Source organism: Pristis pectinata, chromosome 19, assembly GCF_009764475.1.
Source record: "Pristis pectinata isolate sPriPec2 chromosome 19, sPriPec2.1.pri, whole genome shotgun sequence".
Lineage (NCBI taxonomy): Eukaryota > Metazoa > Chordata > Chondrichthyes > Rhinopristiformes > Pristidae > Pristis > Pristis pectinata.
Window position 1 is genome coordinate 10,047,392 of NC_067423.1, and position 12,857 is coordinate 10,060,248.

Consider the following 12,857-nt stretch of genomic DNA (forward strand, 5'->3'; position numbering starts at 1 on the left):
CTGCAGCCTTTCTCCATTTAAGTAATAATCAATTTTAATAATAAATCTAAATTAATTATATTGCAGTTGTATAAGCCGTTGGTGAGGCCGCACTTGGAGTTTTGGTCACCCTGTTATATGAAAGATAAACTGGAAAGAGTGCAGAGAAGATTTACAAGGATGTTGCCAGGACTAGAGGGCCTGAGTTATAGGGAGAGGTTGGCCAGGCTATGTCTTTATTCTTCGGAACATAGGAGAATGAAGGGTGACCTTGTAGAAATGTTTAAAATTATGAGAGGCATAGACAAGGTGGATGGTAACAGTCCTTTCCCCAGGGTAGGGGAGCCCAAATCTAGGGGACATAGATTTAGGGTGAGAGGGGAAAGATTTAAAAAGGACCTGAGGGACAATTTTTTCCACACAGAGGATGGTGAGTATATGGTACGAGCTACCGGAGGAAGTGGTTGAGGCAGGTACAATAGTATCATTTAAGCAGCACTTGGATAGGTACATGGAGGGGCGGGGCTTAGGGGGATATGGGACGAGCTGGGCGGGCGCTGTGGTCAGCATGGACTCGTTGGGTGGAAGGGCCTGTATCCGTGCTGTATTGCTTGATGACTCTATGACTAAGAATCAGTTTTTTCAATCTTCCTTCCAAACTGAACAAATTCACATTTTTCCACCTTTTTCCTCTGCCACCTTTTTTCCCCCCAATCACTTACCTTTTCACTATTCTTGTATTTATCCCAGCTTTTCAACATTTTTAACCATTTTCCTGTTCTTTCAATCTCAATTTGTTTTAGCTGTAAATACAAGTCAATAACTCATTACTAAGCAATAAAAGTAGGTAAAACATAACTATTCTGAATTATACATTTGTTGCACGTTACCACAAAGGAACATCTAATACCATGGCAACATTCAAGCACTTACATAATACTTTAAGGATGATTTCCAGTACAGCTACTGGAAGTCTATTAAAATATCTTCCAAATATGCTAAATAAAATGGGTACTTTTCACAAGTTATTGGCTTCCTGCATTGGACATTGAATTGCTTAAAATGTTAAACTGAATTGAAGTCAATGGAGAATAAATTACAATCAAATTATTACCTTGAATAGTTGCAAATAAATCTCAGAGAGTGCAGATCCTGTAAATTTTAACTGGTTTCACAATTCTAGATACACACTTATACCAATATCAATTTTTCCTTAAGATGACCACGAGGGCATTGTGTTAGCCTTTGTAAGACTGCCATTAACTTTCCATTCCAACGTGCCTGTTGAGCTAGCCTTTTTCCATTCATCTCATTCTACCCACCGATATCATCTTTCTCGCATCCAGAAGCTACCCACACATTAACATTCACTTCTGTAAATTCACCCAGTTCATGCTCACCCTAAAGAGCTGTCAATAAAACCCAAGCAAGTCTTTGTCGACTCTGATTGTGATTACGCAGTCACACAAAATGCTGGAGGAACTCAGCAGGTCAGGCAGCATCTATGGAGGAAAATAAACAGTCGACGTTTCAGCTTGAGACCCTTCATCAGGACTGTTCACTTCCCTCCATAGATGTTGCCTGACCTGCTGAGTTCATCCAGCATTTTGTGCGTGTTGCTCCAGATTCCAGCATCTGCAGGATCTCGAGTCTCTGTGATAACATTGTGCTCATTTGGCTACCTGCTCATTCTCCAAGGTCCGAAACCTCTGCTATTATCCTATTCCCCACCGAATTCCACTTGCCAATCAGTCATATTTCTTTCCTGTCATATAGTTGCTTAAAGTCTCCAATTCATTTTTTTTTCTCTTGGCCTTCACATATTTTCTCTCCTCCCCCACCTCATCCCACTACCGACAGCTGTTTTTGAAGGCTCGCATTTTGGAAAATGTTTCCAAAACTATTTCACATCTCAAATTCCTCTCTTCCTGAAAGAGCTTCTTTAAGAACTACCCTTTTGACAAGAATATCCCCTTAGTTTTGGCCAGTTTGCCTTGTGTCTGCTGTGGCATTCAATAAATCATAACAGGATTTTTTATACTCTTCATAAATCAAGAATGGTGTGTCCAACTATAACAAAACAGTGCTTTTAATGGGAGAGAGAAGAGACAGAGCCTGGGACCTGCCTGGTTTATGCAGATCAGCTATGTACTGTTTTATTGCACAAGAGATAGCACAGCTACTGATAATTTTCTAAAATTACTACTGATAATTTTCTAAAATCACTAATCTTTAATCACTCTGTTTTGAAAGTTGCGTATCATCTGGTTTAAAAAAATGTTCCATAGAGACCAGATTGCAGAAAACCCGCTGAAGTTCATAATGTGAAATTATGGATCATGCAACTGAATCTGTACAACTGTGAGAAACTTCTGGATGAGAAAGGAATGTACTAATTGTAGGAATTCCCCTTAAAATAATTTACTGACAAGTGAATCTAATAAACAAAATTACATAATTAAATAACTTATGTCTACTCCCATTTGTCAAGTTTAATAGCAAGATAACTTCATGATAAACTCCACACATTACTTAACATAAGACATAAACAGAATTATAAGTGCCTGGCATCAAAAAATAATTTATCTCCTGACTACTTTGTCAACGATAATAATGAAGTACTAATTACTACTCACAATTATGAGCACCTACTACTGAAAAGTTCTGAATGTGCTGATAATTTTTTGCTACTGCTAGCTAAAGAATTTAATTACAGAAAAAGTTCCTAGACCACCTCATTTGCTTGGGATTGCTGGAGAGAAATATTGTTTTTACTTACTCTTTCTTCTAAAGCATCAGGCATTGGTAGCTCCTTCTCACTGTTTACAAAACAAAATAACAATCATATCCACAGAACATAATTCACTAGTGTGAACAATGTCAAATGCAAATTTTTAACCCCACTTACACTTTAAAATAATCTGCTCTTTTAAGCCAAGAGCAATCATTGAAGGGGTAAAGGCTTGACCTATTGCATCAAGCATTCTATACAAGACAGTTTTATTTCCATGCACCACCTGCACAAGAGTAGTACAAGTATTACATGATTTATCAATGTTTGGTTTACAAATTTCCGCTATACTGCCAGTGAATCATTGGCTTATGTGTCCTTGATTTAGAGTTTTTTCAATTTAACAATAAGCATGTGAAGCTCCATCCACAGTGCAATTTGTAATACTTCCTCACATGCCAGTTTCGTTTCTGTGCATCCTTCAAGATGACTTCAAAATGCCTTAGCAGTAGGTTAAATAGAGAACTATCCAAATGTCCATCAACAACCTCTAAGTCTCATTCGTACACCACCCAGGAAGAGTCGCAGAAAAAACCCTCGTCAACAACTTTATGAGCTCAATCAAGCTCTGATTAACCAGCAGCACCATCATCCAAATATTCGTGACAAGTTTGTCTCTCACCTCCTCCACCTCCATCTCAACACATGAAGCCAGCATGACAAAGTGCACTCGTAGACCATTGGCCCCTTGCACCGACTCCACCATTCAATAAGTCCAGAACTGATCTGACTGCAATCTCAACTCTGATAACTTGGCATTACCATGCTCATCAAAAACCTACCTTTGCTTCCACAGGCTTTCAAGACTTTCAATGAAAGAATTTTACTTTATCTGTCTTAAATGGGCAAACCTTTATTTTGAGACAGTGACCTCACCCCCACAAGAGGTGTCCACACTGTCAAGACCCGTCATGATCTTCTTTAAAGATGGTGGGAACAAAGTCTTTGAATATTTTTGAAGCACAGGTAGATAGATTTGTGATATTCTAGCATGACAGCACAGCATTTTCCAGATTATATTACATCGGGGAGAAAGATTACCACGCGTAGAGTTGGGGTCACAACAGATCAGTAATGGCAGAGTAGACTTGATAGACAGACGGGTCAACTCTACTGTTAGTTTGTCTGTTTACATGTTCATATGCAAGTAGTGATGGCTTTGCAGGTTGAGGTGGCAGCAGGGGAGCTGAGAGACAGAGTTGTTAGTGGCATCCAGATGATGGTGGTGGTGAATCTGAGCTTGATGGAATTCACGTGTTGATCGAGAGGATTCTTCCTGTCGCTGCTCTTGGGCGGTGATGAACAAAGCTTGAAGAAGGTATCAACAGAAATCTGGCCAGTTTTTCCCATTTTCATTTAATAAAGTCCCTCATGACAAAGCACAACATTCTCTATCATGCAGTATTTAATACTGTGCTCCATATTGGGACTGCTGCCTTTGAAGATGGCCATTGCTTGTTCAATGTGGAAGAATGTTTCCAAAAGCCCTTTCGTGATGAGCTTTTTTTCCACTTTGTTACTTCGGTGACTTCTTATTCCACTCTTCACCTCTGTTGCTCAAGTTCTAACAGTTCTTCATTTATAAACTCTTTGGTATGAGATTCCAATAACTATTCTAAGCCATCTTAGTCTAATTTGTCACACTCAGCTTCATTTGCCAATGTGCTTTTCGTTACAAAGAGTTTGCAAGTTCATAAGCCCATGGGAGTCATGCACACACCCTTACTATAATTTCGTCCATACATCATTCATTGTTGCATGGGTTATGTCACCACAAGAGGCACTGATATAATGTATATTTTCCATCTTCCTAATTTCTGGACTAATGGGTTTGTCACTGCCGCTTGACACCAGAATGTCACGCCTCATTATGTGCTGCAGATAGTGAGTCTTGAACGAATGAAGCAATATTACCCTGGTTCATGGTTGTAACAAAGAGGTGACATTAAGAGCAATAAACACTACAAGGATGTTCTCAGCCAAGTCCACGATGTCAAACAGGGAAAGTGTCGACAATGAAAAGGGGTCTATTGTCCATGTTAATACTTTGTACAATTTTGTTCGATGAAGGGGGAGAGAAAGGACAGAATATAATCATGGAAGAGCAGCAACGTCATACATACTTACTTGGTAGATAGCTACACTGCTGGAAGATTGATAAGATCTTTATTAGTCACATGTACAGTGAAATACATATTTTGCGTAGAATGTTCTGGGGGCAGCCCACAAGTGTCGCCACGCTTCCGGTGCCAACATAAACCTTTAAATAAACCTTCAGAGACCTCCAATTTTAAAAATGGTAGGCTAAAAGCTGCTTAAATTTATGGTCAGCCTCAACATTACCCCAAGGAGAAGAGCAAGGTGATCTCTGGCTGCCTTAAAACCTGGAGTAATTTTCTCATCCCTTGAGATGAATGTATGTGAAATCCTCCAGCAAAGCAGCCCTTTCTCATCTTTGGTAAGCATTTATTTGGCAGAGCAGCCACCTTCCTCAATGACCCACTTCAGCTCCTTGGAAAAACCTTCTGCTGCCTCAGTATCTGTACTTGCTGTCTCCCCCACAAGATGAACTTTCTACAGGTTTCCACATTTCTTAAAGCTTTTAAACGGGTTTAATCAGCATGTTCAGAAGTTCCATTACCTGCCTCATGCTCTTTCAAGCTTTGCTATAATGATCTCACGTTTTCCTTGATAATTAAACCCAGGAATATATGCTATTGATCTGGATCTTCTAACCATGTGCTTAACTAACACCTGAAATGGTGGGTTGTTGGACAGACTGGGCTTGTAACTGCTGAAGTTCAGAAGAGTGAAAGAGGACTTCATTGAGATATACAATATCCTGAGGGGTCCTTGCAGAATGGATGTGGAGAGGATGTCTCTTTTGTGGGAGAATATAGGACTAGGGGCTACTGCTTAAGAAGAGCGATTGCCCACTCAAGACAGAAATGAGGCAATTTCTTGTGTCTTGGGGATCATGAGCCTTTGGTACACTCTTCCTCAATGAATGGTGAAAGCAGAGTCATTGAATATTTTTAAGGCATAAATAGATGAAAGGCAAGCATAGGTAGATGAAAATGCAAATACAATCAGATCATTCATGATTTTATTAAGTAACAGAGCAGGCTGGACAGCCAAGTAGCCCACAACTGCTCCTAATTTGTATTTCTGCATGTTTATATGTTAACTTTCTATTCTTTCCATTATAACATCTCCGCATTCTTTTTAAACACTTTTTAACCTTCCAGAGGTAACACTTTGGGCACAAAGTTTTATTTGGCAGTGTTGTTAAGGATTGTTCACAACATTGCGTTGCAAGATTTAACAAATAGCTAATGTCCACCAAACATTCACTTTTTTCACTTCTATCAATTATATTCAGTTAGTATCAATGCTTATAGCTTGCAGTGATTTCTTAGAGGAGGTGTAATTTTCAGACTTCTATTATCTTGAAAGATGCACAAAATAAATTGTTTTAAATCACAATAATAAGTGGAGCATTATGATCTCCAAGATGGCATGGTGGAAAGGAAACTCAAAATGCATTCTGTGTGGGGAATGATACAGTTTTCACAGAGAAAACTAGCTTTGTAAATTGAGGACACATATTCAAAGAGTTAATGGTGTTAGAGTGAAAATTAACAAATCGAGGAATTATAAATCTATTTTTAACCTTGTATAAAGCCATCTAATTCATTCAAAGAATGTGGCATTGCTGGCAGGAGGCTTCAAGCCACGATAGGGAACCAATGAGAGTCTATGACATGGATGTGACTGAATTCACATTCAAGCCAGAGGAGGGGAAAAATGGAAGATCTCCTTCCTCCAAAAGATATTGATGAACTAAATGGGTATTTTATGGGGATTTATTATCTTCGTGGACACTAAATTCCCAGATGTATTTTGTTACTTGAACTTAAATGCCCCAAACACATCCCCAGGCAGATGATAGGAAAATGGTTCAGGTAAGCAAGGGCATAATGAGACCCTTTATCAAGTACGACTCTGAAGCTCGAAAGGGAACACAAGTTAAAACAACGTGCAATGAGATTTTATAAGCATGCAACTTTTCAGAAAAAGTAAACAAAGGATATTATGGGAATCTAAGGGAAGCATATTTTTAGTTAGATATGTTTATCCTTTAAAATGTATTTAATTTCACTCAGAAATCGATTGAAATAAATGAAACACATTAATGTAAATAAAGCTGGAAGTTTTTACAATAGTTAAACACAACAGAAAATCTGTTCAATTGGAAATGTAGTGCTTTATAAAAATGTTCTCTTTGGAATAAATCAATGATTTAACTAAGAATTCATGTTGCATTAGTGACCTCAGCTGCAAATAAACCAGTATTCTCTGTGAGAAATTACTGAACTATATACTAAGCTCCTGAAGAATTACATGATTTCTTTGACAATGTACTCCCTTCTATGTAAAAATAATAGTTCTGCATTAATCATCAAATGAAAAGCAAACAGCTTGAAAAGAACTCTTATGCCTTACTGTAGAAAGCCAAATCGATCAGTGATTTTATAAATATGGAAGTCTGCATCTTCCCACGGATCAATCTTTGCTCCTTCCCGTCCCTGAAATAAACAACAGACATGGTCGTCAATGAGGTTATCTGGCACTTGAGTTGGCATTTAGTTCCAAAAGATTGGGGTTAAGGGGAAGGGATTGCCAAAAACATGAAGGTCTTTTTAGTTTTTAGGTTTCTTTACAATCCAAAAGATAAATGGAACACAAATACTGGAAATGTCGAAGGTTCAGTCATTGCACATGAACACAGATGACAAGCAAGAAAAAATCTTCCAGACTTTCCGTTCCCTTTGTATTGACATGAAGGCAGGAGCTACATAAGTTTCTAAAGCTTACATAGCTCCTGCATCTGCACTAGATTTTTTAACTTGAAGAGTTATCCAAAGAGCCTATTTCTTCCCCACTACTTAACGTCCTCGTCTTTAATTATTTCTTCTTTCAACTGCTTCTACCTCAATCACATCCTTGGAAATGAATTTAAATTGATGTCAATGTGACACTTGTCAGGGAAAGTTTTTCCCTTTTCTATCTTAACTCCTTAGAAGCCCAAGTGAAAATAATATGAATCCCTCCACTCTGTTCATAACTAAAACTTCACATAGTGCTGCCACCAGAGAATACAGGTTTACTTAGTTTGACTGCTTTATTCTCCACAAATCTGCCAACACGCTTCTTCCTACACCACCTGTAATAAAATGCAGCATATTGACACGATTCTATCCTCCACTATAAACATTCAATCCCTCACTGTTGAGCAACAGAATCCTAACAAATCTCACTTTTCATGCTTATCGAAGTCCTTGATTTTGCCTTCAATTGAGATAGTGATTTAGCTTTTCTCCATCAACTATACCGTATCTTATCTTCTTTCTCAATTCCCACTATAGTTGTATTTTTCATGATGACCTTATGTATATTTACCCTAATTTTGAATGATATGCCTTCACTTAAGTTTCATTTAAAGTTAATTATCTATATAAATTTACCCATCACTTGCTCTGTGGGAATGAATTCTATGCATCTTATTTCCAGAGTCGCAGATGATGCTCTATTTACTTATGAGCAAACTTCTTTTGACCAATTATCTGGAGACAGATCCCTTTCATTTATCTGAATTTATCACACTTTCCTGTGTGAAATATTTATTTTTGATACTTGGTTATCATTCACTATTCTTAGATTGCTTGTGCCGTTATCAGAATTTTTCTGTTTTCTTCTGTTTCTCACATCAATTACTTGTTCCACTTTATGTTCCAGAACTAAATTCAACCAGCTTCCCTTTCTTGTTCACCGGAAACTTATTGATCCAGGAATCAATCCTAAATACATTTAAGCAGCAATTCACACTCGAGTCAAATGCATTATCTTCAGTCTGGCCAATGCTCTGATATCTAAAATCGAAGTCACCACCTTGTTGTTTCTGCACATCCCATTGGCCTGTCTGCAGCACTCTAGTTTTGCTTCATCATGGCTCTTTGTCATCTTGCATTATTCTCCCGTATCTTTGCCCATACTCATTCTGTTTTGCCAGCACTCTTAATATAACTATATCCCATCGTGTGACAGAGTACTTTATCACTCTTTCTTTTTCTTCCTTTAACTCTTTGGAAAATTTTGGAACCAGGAATGTTAAGTTCCCAGCCATGTACAAATTTACACCACCTCCCAGTTATTACTTCCATATTTTACCTTCCTATCATTTTTCTTCCATATTCTCCTATCTGTGATTCTTAACTGATTTTTCTCATCCAATGGGTTCAGGCCAAACTCAGAAGGTAACTGTAGGAGACAATACCTACATGGTAGATATCACAGTATGAGAGATGCTGTCAGGGTAGCCTAGGCAAGCAGCTACTGTGAATTTTGTGGATGGCATGCAGTGCAGCCATTATGTGTCAGTGGCGGAGGAAATGATTGTTGTTGGCAGTCTGTAAAATGGAATACCAATTGAGTGTGCTGTTTTCTCCTGGATGGACCTGAGAACTTCTTGAGTGTTGTTGGATCTGTACTCATCCAGGTGAGTGGAGATAATCCCATCATACTTCTGATGTGCCTTAGGGATGGGGGAAAGACTTTGGAGCATCCAGAGATGAGTCACTCATTGCAGAATACACAGTCTGTGATCACATTTTCTAGTGCTCCATTTATGCAGCTTGTCCAGTTAAATTCCAGTCAGTGGTGACCCCAGGATGTTGCTGGTGGGGAACATTGCACTGGCAATGCCTTTGAATGTTCAGGATAGGCAATTTCACTCTCTCTTATTGGAGACTGCTATTGCCTAGCACCTTTTGGAATGAACGTGACTTACCACTTATCAGTCCATGCCTAAATATTTTCAAGCTCTTGGTGCAGGCAATTGGCTGTTTCACTTCTTGTACCATAGCAAATGAACATGGTGTAATTATTAGAGAACATCCTCATGTTTGACCTTATGGTGGAAGGAAACCTATCAAGGCAGGAGCTGAAGATGGTTGGGCCAAGGACACTGACCTGAGAGCCTCTGGGCAACGATGTCCTGGGGCTAGGATGATTAGCCTCCCATTTTCCTTTGTGCAAGCAATGGCTCCGACTGTTAGTGTTTTTCCCTTGATGCTCGCTGACTTCAAGTTTTACCATGGGTCCTTGATACCACACTTGGTTAAATGCTGCCTTGATGTCCAGACCAGTCACTCTCATCTCACCTCAGGTATTCAGCTCTTTGGTTGATGTTTGAAACAAGGTTCTGGATGAGGTGTGCAGCCAAATGGTCCTGATAAATCCTAAACTGAGCATCAGGGAGCAGGTTGTTGGTGAGTGAGTAGTATTTTACAGCACTGCCAACAACACCTTTCATCACTTTACTAATATTTAAGGGTAGATACATTGTAAGGTAAATAGCTCGACTGGATATGTCCTGTTTTATGTAAACAAGTCATACCTCGGCGAAAGTCTATATTGTTGAGTAGATGTCTGTGTTCACTGGTACTGGAGCAACTTGGTTTGAGGTGTGGGTAGTTCTGGAGCAGTGGTCTTCAGTTTAAAAAAAAAGGAAGCTCCCGATAACATCTTCATTTTCAACATGCCAGATGATGGGAATCTCAGAAGGATGTAGATCATCCAGGCTGAATGTGAATGCTTCAGTCTCATCTTTACAAGCTTTCTTTGTCCTGATGAGACTTCAAGCAGTCTGAAGCTAATATATTGAGGACTGCCAGCATTACTCCATCCTGTCCATCATTCCAGCCTCTGTGCCGCCTGAGCTGGCGAGCATGTCCTGCAGATGGGACAAGGTGAACCAGGGATTTTGATAGAGAAGTCTGGTATGTTGTCCTTAAGATATGATTTTATGAGTACAATGATGTCAGGTTGTCACTTGACAAGTCCGTGAGTTAGCTCTCTCAATTTAGATGTCACTGCGCTAGGAGTAATGTTATGTGAGGTTGTCAGGTAGTCCATCAGGACGTCTTTTTCTGTTTCAACATTGTCACAGTGGGTCTGGAATCACATATAGGCCAAACCAGTTAAAAATGGAAGATTTTCCTTCTGAAGGACATTATTAAACAGATGGGTTTTTAACTGATCCTTTTTTTCCAAATTCCAGATCACTAAACTTAAACTCCACAGTTGCCATGGTGGGATCTGAACTCTCTGGATTATTTGCCCAGGATTCTGAATTACTTGTTCGGAAACAACTGCTGCACTACCACTGCACCTCAAGAATGGAAATACTATGGGTGGACAAAGTGATAACATTGGCAGATTAAATGGTTGACCGACTTCTTTAGTTAAACAGGCATGGCAGCAAAGCTGTGAGCAAAGCTGCTCTTTGATGTGGACTCTCCAAATACTATAGACAATCTAATGCAGACTCCTTTTCAGATGCCTCAACTTTGTATTTGGGAGGAGGGCAGAAAAGCTGCGGCAAACCGCCAGATGTCTTAACTTAAACCATCCTATTGCAGAGGCAATCCATCTCCTGTACAACTTTTCATGGATGCCTTTAATACTCTAGCTACATTCCACAAATCCTTTGGTAATGAATGTACAGGAACGCAACAAGCAAGGTAACAAGGGCAATGCACACAGGCAGTTCAAGCACTATGCTGCTCCTCGTTGTAAAAAGCATCAATGAGCTGTCTAGGTGAATGAGCATGATATATTTACCTATGTTTCTCGCTGTTAGAGGACAAAAGACTTTAAGCTGCCACTTTGGTGCTACACTATCACTGATATGTCAGTCCTCGGCCTTCTCCACTGCCAGGAGAATTCCAAACGCAAACTGGAGGACCAGCACCTCATTTTCCGTCTTGGAACCTTGCAGCCTAATGGCATGAACATTGAATTCTCCCATTTTAGGTAACACCACCCCCACCACCATGCTTCTTCTCTTCTTCCCTTTCCTAGCTTTTTTCCTCTCTCTTCTTACCTTTGACCCATCCCCTGATGGATCTGCTCTCCCCTCCTCCCCCTCACCTGCCTATCTCTATCTCTTATCTGCATCTACCCATCACCACCTTGTGCCCACCCCACCTCCCCTCTTTTGTCCACCTATCACTGCTCTGCTTTTCCCTCCAATATGTTGGGCTTCCCTTTTCCCTATCTTCAGTCCCGAAGAAGGGTCCTGACCCGAAACGTTGACCGCCTGCTTTTCTCCATGGATGCTGCCTGGCCTGCTGAGTTCCTCCAGCATCATTGTGTTTTTCATCTAGATTCCAACATCTGCAGTCCTTTATTTCTCAATGGTGCAATTTTGATTCAGCTGAGAGCTGCTCAAAGCTGCAAAACAAACCCTGCAATGCGCAGAGAATATTAACTTTTCCCTGCTCGGATATGCAAGTGATACCTGGCCCGAACCCAATCACATTTGTCCTGGACTGAGCTTAGTTTGTTGCTGCAAGTAACTATCTGCTGGAGGAACTCAACGGGTTGAGCAGCATCTGTGGAAGGAAAGGAATTGTCAACATTTCAGGTTGAAACCCTGCAGCGGGATGTTTCAAGTGAAAACCCTGATGCCGGTTTTCGACCCAAAATATCAACAATTCCAGGGCCTGCGATCTCGTGTCTCCATCAGTTACTTACAGTTTTATCCCCCCTACCCAACACAACCATTGGCAGAGTGTGCAGGGTGTGTCTTGGCTGCACAGTTCACATGCAATGATGCCAGGTAGATCATCATGATCTGGATGGGATTCTGTGCCAGATGGCAGGGTACGGCCCCAACTTATTCCACGTTTTGTCAGATTATGCCCCTGATCCATGCCCGACACACAGTGAATGCGATTGAATAGGGCAGCCAGGCTCTGCATGGAACCATAGTCCCATTGTCCAGCATTTAATATCTGGACGTCCAATTTAAAATGAGTAATAACTCAACTTGCTGGTTTTGTTCAGTCAGTTTTCTCCTCACCCAGCCAGCTCCAGTTTATAGTGGTGAATTATGAATATTTCAGTTGGATCTGCAAAGCCCCACAAACACAGCAGCCAGGTAACATGGAGTTATGTTACTGTGCTAGTGTTCCAGAGATCTTTACAAACAATTTCAAAGCACGAGTTCAAAGTACCACAA

At 40.1% G+C, this 12,857-nt stretch overlaps 1 protein-coding gene across 2 annotated transcripts in view; it reads right to left on the reverse strand.

Annotated features, from left to right (window-relative positions):
- The window catches only part of usp6nl (USP6 N-terminal like), a 168,580-nt gene that overhangs the window by 60,092 nt on the left and 95,631 nt on the right, over nt 1-12,857 (reverse strand). For both annotated transcript variants that reach the window (XM_052033929.1, XM_052033928.1), the window contains 3 exons: nt 7,277-7,359; nt 2,759-2,798; nt 702-782 (listed from right to left, as the gene is read on the reverse strand). In XM_052033929.1, coding sequence (XP_051889889.1) covers nt 702-782; nt 2,759-2,798; nt 7,277-7,359 — 204 coding nt within the window. The remainder of the gene's footprint in view (nt 1-701; nt 783-2,758; nt 2,799-7,276; nt 7,360-12,857) is intronic.